The sequence below is a fragment of the Sycon ciliatum genome, chromosome 1 (genome assembly GCF_964019385.1).
Source record: "Sycon ciliatum chromosome 1, ocSycCili1.1, whole genome shotgun sequence".
Lineage (NCBI taxonomy): Eukaryota > Metazoa > Porifera > Calcarea > Leucosolenida > Sycettidae > Sycon > Sycon ciliatum.
The window spans coordinates 64235323-64252656 of record NC_088643.1 but is presented as its reverse complement, the minus strand read 5'-3'; the positions used below and the strand labels follow the sequence as shown (position 1 = coordinate 64252656).

Genomic DNA, 17334 nt, shown 5'->3' with positions numbered 1-17334 from the left:
CTTCTATTTTGTATGTTGTATTGGCTGAAATTGGATGAATTTGTGTATCCATGGGGTTATGCAGTAATGCTAAGAATCAGGGAGGTATTTTACTACTCCCTGCTAAGTCGGAATCATTCATCATTGACTCTGCGGGAAGGATATCACTTTTCAAAGCAGTTCAGCTGATGCGTATCTGAATTAATCGTCTGACTAGCCCCCGACCTACTCCAATGTTGACTTAGATATCGCCTGTCCCTTTCTGAAGGGTATGGCCAAACAAATGATGCAAATAGTTGCTGCACACTTCCTAGATTACTCGAACTTCAGGGGGGGGGGGGGGGTAAAGCATTATTAAGTTCCTTATAAAATAGCTAAACTGTCCGAGGGTGGCAACATTTACATATTTACTTCATAACCCCCCCCCCCCTTCCTAAATCCCTTGTTTATCTACATTCTCACATTTGCTTCCATGTAATTGGGCTTTCGCCAGTGTGTACATGGAAATTCCAAAAAAGGAATCCATCCATCCATTCATACATACCATTCTTTACAGTATGCATTCGGCGCCTGTTCAAGCGACACTCCGCCACCAGACTGGGCCCAAATGGCCAGCATGGGTAGGACGACTTGCCGCCATACATGAACGAAAAGGAATTCCAAGGAGGCCGCACTGCAAGCTTGCAAGGAAGTCACGAAACCAGCACATGTACATGTATACCCATACTGTAAGGCATGTCGCTGTATATTTTTCAACCATTCTGTGAGTCAACACCTTTACAGACCGCGAGCACTCCGGAGCCATCATTCCGTTTGTAGCGAAGAGCAGTGGTGCGAAGGACCCATACTCCACCTGTGTTACCCTAACGCCATGTGAACGACAGAGGGGGGGGGGGGGGGCAGAAATATGGGGAGAGGAACGGTAGAACATAATGAAGGGCAAGTTAACCTCAGGGCTACACTAAAGCAAACGTGAAATGGGTATATTCTACTAGTATACAAAATAGCATCGTATATCAAATGTTCACCAGTTGTAGTCTTCAGGGTGCTGAGTCGAATGGTCTTGGTCCGAGGAAGCTAAGATGCTCCCTCTTTCCTTTATTCCCAATCGAACTCGCCACTTCCACCCAAAATGGGTGACTGCGCCCTACTAGATTGGGATTTGTATGCAAAATGTCACTAAAAGCACCATTTCGTTCTTATAAAAGCACGGATGACCGCGATTGGCCCATATGATGTAGTCGTTTGGACGCTGAGTCGACTGGTTTTGGTCTGAGAATGCTGCGATGCAGCGTTCGGCCTTTATTCCTAATCGAACATGGTTGAGTTAGCGGTCACGTGTTCCTGCGTACACCAGTCACCTGGTCACCGTGCCTGCAGGGTACGACTCACAGCCTGTTTGGGTGTATTCCTGTCACTCGAGTTGAACTCGAGTTGAACCTTGGTGTGAAAGTTGTACCCTGTGTGGTGTCAGACAGAGTTTATTCACAACTAGCAAGGAGGACAACAAACGAAGAACAACATTCCAAAGCAGTGTGCGAACACAAAAGGGAAGTGTGTGCGAACACAAAAGGAAAGTGTGTACGAGCGCATATGGAAGCAGGAGCTCTAGGCGCGTGCATGCGAGTTGCACCATATACGGAAGTATGCCATATACATCATGCCCCTCCTAAGATAAAACGTACAAGTGTTTATCTAATCAACAAAAAATAATGTGGAAATTGCATGAGCATAGCAAATGACATGTCGCGGAGCATCAGCAACTTCCAACACACTTGTAAAAGGGATAATTGCCAAATTATATACATGAAGGTTTTCAACTGCGAGGCAATGGGAATGACAATTGAATATAGGTACAATGGAAAGCAACAACTGAACAGAGCGAGTGTTAATTGTACGATTGTCCACGCGTTAAAATAATGTTAAAGGGGACATTCTGTCGCCGGGGACGTTGCCTTGTTCGAGGTGGTACTGAACAGTTGACTGTGGCGACGACTGAGTCACAGGGACTGCTTGTGATGCAGCGTCGGGTACAGGAGAGGATGGCTGCTGAAGCTGGAGTAGGAGGACGGTACGGGCGGAGATAGCGACGGTTGCGCCAATATACGTGTCCACTCGGTAGCTTGACGTAGTAGTCGCGGTGGTCACCGATAGCCACGACAACGCTATTCCACCAGGTACTTCATTGCCTTCACGGCTGCTTCCGCATGTCCGTTCAACTGTGGGTAGTGAGGGGACGACTGGATATGACGGATTCCCCAGCGCTCACAAAATTCAGCAAATCTGTGAGACGCAAACTGAGGACCACCGTCCGTTGATATGACCTGTGGTACGCCTACATCTGAGAACCACTTGCGGAAATGACGGAGGACCTCAGCTGACGTGGCTGAGTGACCAAGCTTGGCTATGCATGACCATCCGGTTGAACGGTCGACGAATACCAAATACTCGCAACCTTGGCAACTGAAAAGGTCAGCACTAACACTTTCGAATGGCAAAGTGGGCTTGCGGTCAGAAATGGGCGGTTCAGCGGACTGGGACGGCTGAAATTCGCGGCATGCATCACAGCTGCGGACTAGCATGTCTAACTCACTGTTCATTCCCGGCCAATACACTGTCTGACGAGCACGTCGTTTGGTCCGGGTCAGACCTTGGTGGGCTGCGTCAAGGTTGATCAGCGATGACGCACGCAGAGAGGCTGGGACGACTATGCGTAGACCTTGCAGGATTATGCCATCGTCGGTGGACAAATGTTCACGCACGTTCCAATACGCACGAAGAGGCTCGGGCAGCTGCTTTTGTGCTGAAGGGAATCCGTTCTTGATAAACACAAGTACTTGCATTTGGTAGTCAGGATCAGATGCTGCTGCGGTACGGAGCTTAGCGAACTGGAGACTCTGGGGACCATCTTGGAGTAGACAGATACGGATACTGCGGCAGGACAGTGCTGGATCTTCTCCGAGTTCATCATCACTAGTCGGGATTGATACAGGATGTCGTGAGAGAGCGTCTGCAAATACGTGCGCTGAGCCCTTACGCCACGATGCTTTCACTTGATATGGACGAAGTTTCATGATCAAGCGGAGGAGACGAGAGTGCTCTATCTGGTCAAGAGTTTAGCTGTTGATAATCGGTACGAGCGGACGATGGTCGGTGATTAGTGAGAACGGTGCGCCAGATAGATACAAGCGGCACTTGTGCACTGCCCAGACGACTGCGAGGCCCTCAAGCTCGATTGCAGCATACCTTGTTTCAGCATCAGATAAGAAACGACTTCCACACTGGATGAGGTGCCCTTGCTGGTTATCATGCTGTTCAGATGCATCAGTCTCGAGACGAAGAGGCTTGCCAGGTTGGAAGAAAGCTAACACTGGTGACTCAGTCAGGATGGCTTTGACGGCTTCGAATGCTATGGTGTGCTGCTGATCCCAGGCGAACTCATTGCTGGTTTTCAGGAGTGGGCGAATCGGCTCACTTAGTTCAGCAATGCGCAGTATGAAGTCGCTGCATTGGTTGACCAAACCGAAGAATGAGCAGAGGTCAGTGCGGTTGCAAAGCACTTCGAACTGGCGAATGGCAGATGTCTTGCTGCCATCAACGGCATAACCATCAGCATTGATAACGAATCCGCAGAACTGTACTTCATTAGCACCGAATACAAACTTGTGTGGGCTGAGCGTAATGTGATGCTCACGGGCACGTTGAAGGACGTCACGAACGTGGGTGACGTGGTCTTGAAAATCGACGTCATATACTAGGCCGTCATCAACGACTTTGACCGAATTAGGGAGGCGGTCAAATGCTGCATCTGTGTGGCAATTGAGTTCGTCACCTGCTGAGGACAGACCTTGAGGGTTCCGGCAATAGCGATACCGACCTAGGGCGTGATAAATGTCATGAGCAGCTTCGAGTCGTCAGACAGGGGTATTTGCCAGTACCCATGACGAGCGTCGAGTGTGGTGAAGAAACGGGCTTTACCGATAGCTGTGACGGCGTCACGCGGAGTACGAGCTGGGTGTGTAGGTCGGCAGACTTGGTCGTTGAGTTTACGCAAGTCAACGATCTCATTGGAAGACTTCTTGTCTGCGATGACGATTGGGAGGCACCAGTCTGACGGTTCAGTGACTGGCTCAACAATTCCATTGATCACCATGTCGTCCAGTTGAGATTTTTCCCGTAGCTATGCAGAAGACGTTACTTCAGTAACGTCTGGCGCTAGCCAGGGTCCACACAGCTTTAATTTGGTGTTTGTTTGTGTGTTTGTGTGTTTGTGTCACGCCTGGCGCTATCCCGTATCTGTCCCGTACCGTACCGTACCATCAAACACAGCTGGCCACATACAGCTGGCCGCACTATTCAAATAGGGCGTTCAAACGCAAGATCATAACGTGAAGCAACTTGGAAGAATGAAAAAAATCGGGTTCGAATCCCAGGTAATGCCTGAAAAAAAATAGGAAAATTGAAAAATTTATAACATCCCTATTTGCGGGTTCGAATCCCAGGTAATGCCTAAAAAAATTGGAAAATTGAAAATTTTATAACATCCCTATTCTTTTTTTGCCGTCGTCAAGGCGGTAGATTGTGTCGTATTACCCTCGACCGTACCTGTCCCGTACCTGTCCCGTACCTGTCCCGTACCGGACCGTACAATCAAAGACAGCTGGCCACAATGCATATTCAAATAGGGCTTTCAAATACAAGATCATAACGTGAAGCAACTTGGAAGTATGTATGCGAAGTGTACCGGGGGATGCATCCAGGGCGATAGTGCGGGTTCGAATCCCAGGTTATGTCTAAAAACAAAAAGTAGAAATTTATAAGACTTTAAGAACACCCCTATGCTTTTTTGTCTAGGTCATCAAGTGAAAAAAGCATAGCGTAGGGCCCTGAGCTTCCAAGCTCTCTCGTATCTGATCTCGGAAGGTGAATGGGATTGCGCGGGGACCATTAACACGGGTTGGTGTGGCGTCAGATTGAAGCTTTATCTCCATGGGAGGACCAGCCATGGGCTTCAATTGGGAATCGTCGAATACATCAGCAAACTCTTGCATCAGCTGAGCCTTAACATAAGCAATGTCTGCACTACTGGGTTCAGACTTCACACGGGAAATCCGGGGCCAGGACTCAGGGAGAATGCCAAGGGCACGGAGCGATTGGCATGACAGCAACGCCTCGTCAAGGTCTTCATACACATGAAGTAATGTGGTGTGCTGAGCTGAGCCAATGGAGAGTTTGGCAGAAATCTTTCCGAGGCTAACAAGAGAGGTGCCATTTGCTGCTGAGACGGTGTCAGAATCGACGGCAAGTTCTCAGGGAAGCCACCTAGCTGGGAAAGATGTGCTGGCCCGCTGGCGTCAACATCGCTGCCGGTGTCCGGAATCCATGTCATGGCTTCGGCGGTCGGTTCCGTGTTTAGCTGCGTGTGGACAGTGATTTCTAAACCACGTCGAACTGAAGCACGTTGCAACTTCAATTGGCCGACTTTGCCGGGCTTGCCTTTGTGTGGGCATATGGCCTGGAAATGTCCGACACGTTGATGTCGGGCACTTCGTTTCCAAAAGATGCTGCGGGATCGCTGCTAGCCACGCTGAACACAAATCCTCGTTGTGACAGCTTACACGACTACGAGACGAAAAAAAAACTGAACAAAACTCCTGTCTAAAACGAACTAACAAACTAGCTGCAGGGTAATCCAATCCAAAATCCAACGGAGTGCTACACTGCTACTAGGCCAGGTAAGACACTACAAACCACAGTCAGTTTCAAAAAGATTAGCAATCCTGGTGATCGCCCGGGGAGTTTGCCGTCTTACCGTATGAGCGCTCGAGCGCTGCCTGGAAAAACTCACTGTGAACTCGAAGAAATATTCCGCGCGAAAGCATGAAAAATGACAACTCACTCAGGTCGATGTCGGTACAGTCGTGTACGTCTGGTTCACAACAAACGAGTTCTTCCTCGTATCGATTATCGAGTCAGAGAGGACATGTCGAAAGTGTAGTAAATGCCAAGGCTGACGAGCGGCATGGGTCCCAATATGTTTTGTGACCAAATAGTTTCTTTGAGCTGCGATGCAATTTACTCTCACCATGTGACGAAAACGACATCGACACAGACTCATTCCCAAGGCCATGACTTGGCGAAGCTATCCGTATGACTTCGACAACATTTTGAGAAAAGCAGACGCCTGTGGAAGCTGATAGAAGACGGCGTTGACTTCTAAATTCAAATAAATTGGCGATCTTGAAATACTAAAATAATTCTCAAAAAGAAATCGATCGATCGATGTGCCGGTGTATTCAACACGTAGCTACAGCGCAATGACTTCCGTATTCACTCACACCCTTTCAGTGCTGTGGGTGTGTTCACATGGCGTGAGCCAGTCAAGTGTCAGTCAATTCGGGAGGAAGCGGGAGCTCCAACAACAACAATCGTGAACAACAACATGACAAGTCTGCTTGATCACCAAAAACAATGAAAAAAAGTGTGAGTTGAAGATAGGTTGGGATTTGAACTCACAACTTCATGGTCAGCAGACAGCATCCATAACCACAAGGCCAGAAAGGAAAAGATAAATCGTGGGTTTTGATAGAAAAATCGATACTGGCTTCCAGGGCAAATTGCAAACCATGGGAAAAGGCCGGAAACCTGGCCGAAATTCTAACTCCTTAACGGCTGGTCCAATTGTTCCGAAACCTTCACAGAACAATTTGCCGTGCCCTAACCAGCCCTTTTATGTACTTCGTTGTCCAATTTTCCCTTATCTTCATACTTTTTAAGACCAAAACCTGATTGCTAATCTTTTTGAAACAGACTATAATAGGTTGGTGTGGATAGAATGGAAACTACAGGACGAAATGTTCACTGCGCCATGTGATGTCAGACAGAGTTTATTCACAACTAGCAAGGAGGAAAAAAAACGAAGAACAACATTCCAAAACAGTGTTTTTTTTCTTTTTTTTTCTACAAAATCCACATATCTCCAGAGAGAGGGGGTATGATCCTCTTGGTTGGGCATCACCCGCTATTTTGCCTGGCAAGTTCCTGTTGCAAGAGTGTTGGAAGTTGGGTGGAGGATGGGATGACCCCCTACCAAGCAGTTTGTCCGTGCGTTGTGCCGAATGGTGGGGAGGGCTGGCAGATATCTCTGCAGTTCGCATTCCCAGGTGGCTCGGTTGCCCAGTTGGGAAGCCTGTCTTCTTGCATATGTTTGCAGATGCATCTGAGAAGGGCTATGGCTGTTGTTTGTACGTGGTGACTGGTGTTGTTTCCTCTTTGTTGTTCGCGAAAGCAAAGGTGGCACCTGTGGCTCGGCCTACTCTCGCTCGTCTGGAGTTGCAAGCGGTGTGCCTTGCCGCGAAGGTGCTGTCATTCGTTGTCAGTGAGCTGAGGATTCCGATCGAGCGGATTGTTGGCTGGACCGACAGTCTGACTACTTGGCATTGGATCTCGAAGCCGTCGTATCAGTGGAAGACGTATGTCGCTAATCGGGTAGCAGCTGTGCAAGAGGTGTCGCGGAAGTTGCACGTAGAATGGCGTCACTGTCCCGGTGTGAGCAACCCAGCAGATCTTGTGTCCCGCGGTGTTCCGGTGAGTGGCCTTCAGACAGTGATATGGTTGCATGGCCCGCCTTGGTTAAGCGAGGAGTCTGAGTGGCCACAGTCGATTTCGTCTCACAGCACGCAAGAGTCCGCCATTGAAGCACGCGTAGCGGCAGTGAATACAGTCAGGCAGTCAGTTGTTTGGCCATGGGAGAATCTTTCGAAGTGGCAACGGGCTCGTGGAGTTGTCGTGCGGATGCTCCAGTGGAAGGAGCCGGCAACCCGCGCTGAGCTGTTCCCTAAAGCAGAAGCTTTCTTGTACCGGTCCATCCAACAAGAGTGTTTCGCGGAGGAAATCGCTATGCTGAAAGAAGGCAATTCCTTGCCTCCTAGTTCTCGCTTGTACAAGTTGTCACCCTTCCTCGATGACGCTGGGTTGCTGCGGGTCGGCGGCAGGCTGCAGGAAAGTGAGCTAGGATATGACGCTAAGCACCCTATCATCCTAGCGAAACATCATCTGACCGAGCTCTTGCTGGAGATGGTGCATAAGCAACGATTGCACCAAGGTGTCGAGAGCGTCCTTGCCTTTCTTCAACGCAAGTTTTGGATTCTGTCTGGGCGTCGCCTGCTGAGAAGTGTTACCGAGAGATGCTTTGCTTGCCGTTGGTTCAAGGCCAAAGCAGCAGCCGAGGTGGTGGCGCCCTTACCAGCAGACCGTGTTGAACATCAACAGCCGTTCGGCCTTACAGGCATAGACTACGCCGGTCCTCTTTACGTCCAAACGGGAGAGCGGTCCGCAAAGCGATGGGTCGTGCTCTTTGTATGTGGTACCACTAGAGCAGTTCATCTGGACATGGTGGATAGTCTGTCAACAGAAGCGTTCCTTCTTGTCTATCGCAGATTCGTCGCGCGGCGTGGGAAGCCTTGCAGAATTCGTTCGGACAACGCTACGACGTTCAAGGCTGCCGCGGAGAAGATAGAGGTAGTGTGGAGCTTCAACCCACCCGCAGCACCCTGGTTTGGCGGGTTTTATGAGCGCCTGGTCGCTTGCGTGAAGACACCTCTGAAGAAGGTGTTGGGCAAAGCGCTTCTGAAACCTGAGGAGCTGGCCACAGTCCTGGCGGAGATCGAGGCAGTGGTGAATTCGCGCCCGCTTACGTCCGTATCAACGGACATCGGTGATGACATGGCCTTGACCCCAGCCATGATGATGGGAGATGTCTTTGCACCAGGGGCCCCCGAGGTAGAAGACGGCCTTACAGCTGCACAATTATCGGCCCGGTTCAGTTACATCATCAATGTCAAGGAGCACCTGAGGAAGCGGTGGCGGGAACAGTACTTGGTCGGCCTCAGCAGCTACCAGTCCGCCCAGGCCCGTCCGATCAAGGCTGGTGAGGTTGTCCTGGTTGTTGACGACAAGAAGAAGCGGCAGCTTTGGCGCCTCGGTAGAGTGATAGAGCTGTTCGCTGGTCGAGATGGCAAGAGCCGAGTAGCACGGGTGAAGATTGGTAACAGCACCATGCTCCGGGCAATTCCCCGTCTGGTTCCGTTGGAAGTGGCTAGTGAGCCCGAGCAAGTGGCTAGTGAACCGGAGGTGCCAATCGAGCAGCTGGCAAATACTCCAGCGGATGAACAGAGTGATCCCGTCTCAACCCCAGCAAGTCCAGATGTGGGGCAACCGGCTGAGCCACGAGAGTCACCTTGTTTGAGGAGGTCTAGGCGGGCCGTCAGGATCCCAGCTCGTCTTGACTTGTAGTGTGCGAAGACCTTTGGTGGGGAGGATGTTGTAAATGCGTTGAAAAGGTCTCCGTTGCACGTCCTGAAATCTCGTCACGACTTCTACTCCTTGCCTGTTTTCCTGCAAGCTGTTGCTGCATGCCATTGATTTAGTCTAATTGATTCTGTATTAGGTAACTTCTCTTACCTGTTGGTCTTTGGCCACGAGTGTCGTCTGAGTAATTATGAACATTGCGTGCGTTTGCTAGTAGAGTTCACGATTTGCTAGAGTTACTTACGTGCTTTGTTACTATTCTCCCTGAGTGAAGTTCCGCTGCTGAGTAATCCTACGATGTGTCACTATCTGACAGGGTTTACTCTCACCCATATCGGGTGCAAGCACCCACTGACAGGTGAAACCCTTCGGCTTCCCATACGTCTCTTTCCTCTTTCCTTTCGGATTAATTATTGTAGTTTGAATTTCTATTTGTTTATTTATTTTGTGTGTGCGTGCACGAGCCGCTGCCATGTTTCTTCAGTCGTGTATACCGTCATACGGTCATCTCACGCGTGCACGATATCTGGCTTGCCTTATTTGTTGGATTGTGGACTTTGCAACTGGGGGGAACTTCATCCTCATGTCGTCGTTCTTCCATGCTCGGATCGTGATTGCCCGCGAGGTTCCCGTCAAGACTACCTCTAGACGCTCCAGTTGCCGTACTACTGGCTCCGTTCCAAACGCAGTGACCTTGACTTCGTCTGTGCTCAGGCAGGATGGTCGAATTGCTGACGCTAGGGAGGCAGAAATAAACGAAGCTTGCGATCCTGGGTCAATGAATACCCTGACACGAGCTCGTTTTGATCCACACACCTCTGCCACTCCAGTCATGAGGTGTACACCGGCGGACGTTGTACAGCTATACGTTCTGATACCCTCGCTGTCCGTGCCCCTAGGCGGCTTAGTTTCGGATGGCCAGTGCAGCAGCGGGTGGTGTTTGGAGCCGCATTTGCACCTTGTCTTAGACTGACATTCCTTGACCTGATGGCCCACTCTCAGACAATTGTAACACAGCCTCTCCCTGGCTACAAACCATCTGCGTTCCACCGGCGCAAGCGTAGCAAGCTCCTTCTCAGCACCTTCGACGGAAACTCCCAAGCACTGGGCACTATGTTGAGGTGTGATGTAATGCGTCTCAGGTGACTTCACCTTCAGTGACTTACGGCCATGGGCGGTTTGGTAGGCCATGCCGTCCTCAGTGAATGCCTTCAGGTCCTTCTCGTAGCACCTTTTTTCGATCATGAATGCTTTCATATCTGGACCTATCGCCTCCAATATCACTTGCCGTACCATGGCTGCAAATAGCCCACTCTCATCGCGTCCACCGCGATGACTGTCCTCAGACTTTGGCATTGCGAGCTTTCGCCACTTCTCAGTGTCCCGACTTACTCGCACGACAAATTGGTAAAAGCTCTCGTCTGCCTTCTGGGTGTTAGCGATGAGGGCTTGCCAGGCTTTGTCCGCCGTCTTGCCAAATGCCGTCAACAGCTCACGCTTGGCATCGGCAAAGGTTTCACAACCATAGCAGGCACTTTCCAGCTTACTCCCCGCCAGGGCCACTCGTAGGCGTATCAGTAGCTCCTCAACTTCGTACTGATTTTGGTTGGCCACGTCTTCAAATAGCTCCAAGTAGCTTTCCACCGTCTGCTTTGCATCATATTTCGGAATTTTTATCGGTTTGGCTCTCAGCCCCTGAGCGCTCTCCGCAGACACACTGCTCGCTGTGTCATCTTGTTGAGCCGCTAACTCGACTTTCGCCTCTAACTTCGTTATCTTGTCCAGCAACTCTGTTTGCTGCCTGGTACTGTCTCTCTCTTCCATTCGAGCCTTGCGCTCTTCACTCTTCTGGATCTGCTCGGCATGCTCGACCCGCCTGCTCTCCACGTAACTCCGCAGACTCTCTCCAGTATAACCATAGGCCTTACCGTTCGCAATGAACGTTGCCTCCACACTCCCAGCCGAATACATCGGCCCTGCTCCTCGCTCCAGTGCAGTACTATCCTGGCGTGGTCGCCAAATTTTATGTATGCGTTGTATCTCAACGATACCTCACTCAAGACTTCCAGGCGTACCGCACACAAGCACTCTCAGTCTCAACCACCACGGGCATTACGAGTTTAGATAGATAAACATTACAGTAATGATAGAATAGAATGCATAACGGATATACGGGTAAGAGAGCTATTGCGACTCTGAGAGAACAACGAAAAACACCAAAGGAAACAACCAAGGAACAAACCACTCAAAACGCTGTCATCAGCAAAACGTGCCAGTACCGGTGCACACACGGCGACCCAAGCGAACTCAGCGTACCAAACACGCAACAAATAAGGCAAGCCAGATATCGTGCACGCGTGAGATGACCGTATGACGGTATACACGACTGAAGAAACATGGCAGCGGCTCGTGCACGCACACACAAAATAAATAAACAAATAGAAATTCAAACTACAATAATTAATCCGAAAGGAAAGAGGAAAGAGACGTATGGGAAGCCGAAGGGTTTCACCTGTCAGTGGGTGCTTGCACCCGATATGGGTGAGAGTAAACCCTGTCAGATAGTGACACATCGTAGGATTACTCAGCAGCGGAACTTCACTCAGGGAGAATAGTAACAAAGCACGTAAGTAACTCTAGCAAATCGTGAACTCTACTAGCAAACGCACGCAATGTTCATAATTACTCAGACGACACTCGTGGCCAAAGACCAACAGGTAAGAGAAGTTACCTAATACAGAATCAATTAGACTAAATCAATGGCATGCAGCAACAGCTTGCAGGAAAACAGGCAAGGAGTAGAAGTCGTGACGAGATTTCAGGACGTGCAACGGAGACCTTTTCAACGCATTTACAACAGGGGTGAATGATGGCTGAGTGTGGTGGTGGGGCCCATTAAGCTCCGCCGACCAGAGGTCTCGGCTTCATAGCTCCATGGACGCACCAAAGGGATATTGGGTAGGGAGGATTAAATTGAAAAAGAAAACAGAAGAAAGAAAATGGAAAGATTGTATTGCTCAGTGAGCAAAAGAATAAGTTGAGTATTGATGTGAACGCTGTTAGACTTTTAAATTCAAGAGGAGACTGTCCGTGAGGAGAGATTATGTATGTCCAAGCAGGGTAGGACACTGTACCCTCTTACTCGCGTATGCTATGAGTGGCCCAGTGCCAGTTCGTTCTGAGGAGATGGTGATAAGCTGCTGTCTTGAACTTTTGGATGTTCTTTGGGTGAAATCAGTGGGTGGGGAATGATAGAGGTAGGCAGCTGGTTCCAAACTGGGATGACGGAGTGGGGAAAGGCTCGGCTCACATTGTTCCGGGAATTGGCAGGAAGAACATTCTGTTACTGATGGGGATGCGCGGTGGACAGTCGTACAGCCTGGCGGGTGAGGCGTGTGGTCCTAGGTTGGTGTGTCGGGGGTGGAGCCATTCTCGAGAGAAGAGCGGGAGAATTATCGCAAAGGGCTTTATACAGGAGGCAGAGGGCAGCGATGGTGCGGCGAATTATGAGGCTAGGAAGTGTGCGAACACAAAAGGGAAGTGTGTACGAACACAAAAGGAAAGTGGGTACGAGCGCATATGGAGCTCTAGGCGCGTGCACACGGGGTGCAGGAGTTGCACCATATACGGAAGTATGCCATATACATCACCCTGCAGACTGCTTGTTCAACCATGTTCGATTGGAAATAAGGGCCGAACGCTGCATCGCAGCATTCTCGGACAAAACCAGTCGACTCAGCATCCAAAGACTACAACATATGGGCCAATCGCGTTCATCCGTGCTTTTATGAGAACAAAATGGCACTTTTAGTGACGCTTGTTATTTTTGCACACAAATCCCAATCTAGTTGGGCGCAGTCACCCAGTTTCGGTGGAAGTGGCGAGTTCGATTGGGAATAAAGGAGAAAGGGAGCGTCTCAGCTTCCTCAGACCAAGACCATTCGACTTAGTACCCCGAAGACTACAACTGGTGAAACTTTTGATTTCAAACTTAACTACCCCCCTTTAAACGGAGCTGTGATGCGCTTTTAGCAGGGCACAGAACTGGAGGTGGCTGGGCTTGGAACGGGGATCAGGTGGGAGCTGGTTCCCCAGGATTGCGCCGATGAACTGCATGGTCGCTCGACCCGCAGGACCGGACCAAAGTGGAACTTGCAGAAGGTGATGTGCTGCTCCCCAAGTGCGGTCACCAGTAACCCTCAGGAAGAAGCTGGTGAAGAGGGAGCTAGCTCGGGAGAAAAGACAACAACGGATAAAGATTAGGAGCTTGATGTTAAACATGTCCTCCAGGGTGGTGATGGCACCTACCTCGATGGCTTTTTGGACTGCCGCATCCAAATTAGTTGGGCGAGGTGACGCTGACGCCAAGCGCAAATCCTTTGATGCCTGTCCATCAATAAATAATTGCAAAAGCATCGAATCAAGCAGTGTGCATTGTTGTCCTGGATAGGCTCAATGAGGGAGCCGACGAAGTTCCGTGGCATATCCGTGTTGAGTTTCACTGGCCAGCTTCACTCGCTGGCGAAGACTGGCCTCGTGCATCAGGGCTTGCTGGGGCGGCTCAAGACGGACATGAAGTGTTCGACTGCGTCGGAAAAGTTCATGTCAGGCGTGTGGGTTATTATGTCCGTAAACATCTCGTGAGCTGTACCAACAAGGCGAGCAGGTAGTAACCGTAGCTTTTGGTGGTCATCGTACCCACTCAGCTCGCATGTGTGGACGAAATGCCTCATGTATGTGCAGAAATCTTGGCCTGGCTGATTGCCGAATGTCTCGGGAAGCAAAACTGGCTTCGGCAGTGGACGTGCATGTGCATGTGGTGTCTCTGTGTCCTGCAAGTGAAAGCGATGAGACAACCCTTGTACCGGCGAACTCTCGCGCTCTCCAGCAATGCTCATGTCGCAACCGGCTTCAGCGAATCTATGCTCTAGCTTTTCTTGTCTCTTGGATTTCGCTGAACGGCCCATAGTGAAAAAAATTGTTTTTGTATTTTTGAATTTTCCAAAAAAATTAATCTGCAAAAAAATTCCCGTGGACTCGATCGACGACTCGATCAACTATCGATCTAAATCTACAATTTCGTAACCTATCGTGCGTAGCGGCAAACAACTAAATTTGGCAGAGACAATTCCAAATAGGCAACTACTCTACGGACACAGTGTAGACTCTACTACCCAGCTAGCAGCTATCCTAGATCCTAACAACAGACAGCAGTCAGCACGCAATCATGCACAAAACACGGACACAGAAAATGTTCTGAAAAATGTTGGGCCAGACAGGTTGGCGCCAGTGCGTGACCTATGGACTGTAAACAATGCATGCAGCAAGAAAACGACGAGCAGAAAGAAACACAATGCAGAAAGGAAAAAAATCGACGAAGAGAGTGGATGAGGATATGGTAGTTCACTTGCGTGGGCCTCCGTGGTTCTTCGTAGCAGACGATCTCCGAAGGTGTACACACTCCACCAGCGATGTACACGTGGACGTTTTCCGCTGCCACCCGTGTTAGCCCCAGCTAAACGAAGTCCCCTCACACTTCCAGAACACAGGGGTTTTATAGTATTGAATATGGAATAAGTATATTGACAAGATAGTAGACCAGAACGAAGACAGAGCAAGAGAACCACTGAGCATGCGCTCTTCTATACTGGATTGGCTTTCATTACTATGGTGAAGGAGCGGGAAATACGAATAGTGAGTATGTACGCTCTTAGTATAAGAACACCTATTACAAGGCGAAGCGGTTGAAAGATCGGGCTTGTGCGTGACCATGATGGCAGACCTAAGAAGCCGCAGATTGCGTACTTCATTAGCCGTATCAGGGGCTCCATGTTGCCTATTTCTAGTGATGGATAGAACACGTTGGAAGCGTACAACAACCTACCCTGGATCGTCGACCTGTAAAACAGGATCTTTGACGCCAGGGTGAGGCTTCGGCGGCTCCGCCACAGCACACCTACTGACTTCCGGACCTGCTGGATTGTGTGGTTGATGTGAGGCTCCCAGGAGAGCTGACCAGCTACTATGACGCCCAGATATCGCGCTTGTTCCAAAACTGCAAGGGCTGCATTCCTACAGCGAATTTGTATGTCTCTCAACTGCCCGATGGCTTCTGACTGAGATACCAGGGAAACCTTAAAATGTTGTGTAAACCTTACATCAAGGTACTGTACGCATCCTGTTGCCGTCCACAGAAATCACCACACGAGTGTCGAGTCTGGCGTTTGTCTAGTCCATTTGCGGATCGTCCGTCAAGCGTCTCGCCTGTCAAAGGCGTTAGCATAGGGCTTACGTCTCGGCAGGTTTCGGCGATGGCTTCAGTCAGCACATCCCGCACAGTGTCATGGCGGGCTGACGTGAATGTTTATGACTTTCATTGCATATACATAATGTCTTTCTCAGAAGTTTCTCTGTCTGTTCCGTCTGATTTGAACTGAACTTGGAGTTCAACACCAGTTACTCGTATGACATGAGAACACCTATAGTCTACAAAACAATTCTGTTTGCTTTTCGCTGATGTTCGTCAAATCTCTCACCCTGCCATTGTGAAATCAGCATTACAATTTTCAATTTTTCATGACGCTAGTGTTCTTCATTGTAGCTCCCGGCTAAACCCAGTCTCTGCGGAGGCGTGGGTTCGAATCCCACCGCTGCCACCAGTGTTAGCTCCCGGCTAAACCCAGTCTCTGCGGAGGCGTGGGTTCGAATCCCACCGCTGCCACCAGTGTTAGCTCCCGGCTAAACCCAGTCTCTGCGGAGGCGTGGGTTCGAATCCCACCGCTGCCACCAGTGTTAGCTCCTGGCTAAACCCAGTCTCTGCGGAGGCGTGGGTTCGAATCCCACCGCTGCCACCAGTGTTAGCTCCCGGCTAAACCCAGTCTCTGCGGAGGCGTGGGTTCGAATCCCACCGCTGCCACCAGTGTTAGCTCCCGGCTAAACCCAGTCTCTGCGGAGGCGTGGGTTCGAATCCCACCGCTGCCACCAGTGTTAGCTCCCGGCTAAACGCAGTCCCCTCACTCTCGCAGAACGCAGGGGTTTTCGGTAGTATTGAAGAATTATATTTAAACAAACGGCGAGGAGACAATAATTCAATAACCGCAGTCAATAAGACCAGCTGAATCGACATTTGTGTATACTTTATTCATGCAATGTAAAACGGTGGAGATAATGTGCAATAGACAATGTGAAATATTGCACATTGTCTCCACCGTTTTACATTGCATGAATAAAGTATACACAAATGTCGATTCAGCTTGTCTTATTGATTGCGGTTATCGAATAATTATATGGACGAAGTATTTGGACAAGAGAGTAGTCAAGAAGGAAGACACAACTAGAGAACCACTCGAGCATGTTCTCTTCTATGCTTGATTGGCTCTCATTGCTATGGTGAAGGAGCGGGAAATAAAAAAAAGTACTGTACAGTCTTAGTATAAATACACATATTACACTTCTTTCTCAATCGCGTGTCTTGTGCAGAGCTTTGCGATGAGACATGTCAACCATTTCAGCAATGCGTAGGGGACGGTCGCAGGCGGGTTAGGTGTGGTTGTGAGACATTGTGTGCTGATTCCACGAATACTAACCGGCAGGTGTGTGCATCCAATGGCGAGACATACTCCAGCAAGTGTGAGATGCGGAAAGCCGGCTGCAGACTGCAAAGCAAGCTGCAGGTAATTGTGAGAGGTAGTTGTCAACGACCTGCAGGTGAGTGAGAAATGCAAGGCTGAACTTTTAATAATATCAACATGTCCTACTAACAATGTTTGTTGGAGATTTTCTGGTGAAATCAACATAAATCATGGTAGCGACGTCGGCGATGATTTCATTGGAAAGGTGTTTGTTCCCTACACCGGAGCTCTCGCTTTTCCGCCGAGTTGACATTTGACCCGTGACTGAAATCCTGAGCACACGGGAAGTCCATCGAACCTTCGACTCGGCAAAACTTCAAGAATGCACCACTCCCTGCTCAATACACAGTGCATGTATTTCGTGGAATGCACCCCTCATCAGTTGAGCTTGAGTAGGCTGAGGAAGATTGTCTCT

At 49.6% G+C, this 17334-nt stretch overlaps 3 protein-coding genes across 3 annotated transcripts in view; 2 read left to right on the top strand and 1 right to left on the bottom strand.

Moving 5' to 3' along the window:
* Positions 1-2144: 2144 nt before the first annotated feature.
* On the bottom strand, positions 2145-3053 carry LOC135806414 (uncharacterized protein K02A2.6-like). Its single transcript, XM_065320596.1, has one exon. The coding sequence runs from the start codon at positions 3051-3053 to the stop codon at positions 2145-2147; it is 909 nt and encodes a 302-aa protein (XP_065176668.1).
* A 4129-nt stretch (positions 3054-7182) lies between these two features.
* On the top strand, positions 7183-9273 carry LOC135806403 (uncharacterized). The gene has a single exon (XM_065320586.1). It carries the CDS (start codon positions 7183-7185, stop codon positions 9271-9273), a length of 2091 nt encoding a protein of 696 aa, XP_065176658.1.
* Positions 9274-13743: 4470 nt separating this feature from the next.
* The window catches only part of LOC135806395 (agrin-like), a 53604-nt gene continuing 50013 nt past the window's right edge, over positions 13744-17334 (top strand). The window contains exons 1-2 of the mRNA XM_065320573.1: positions 13744-13917; positions 16881-16995. Of these exons, the coding sequence (XP_065176645.1) occupies positions 13744-13917; positions 16881-16995 (289 nt within the window). The remainder of the gene's footprint in view (positions 13918-16880; positions 16996-17334) is intronic.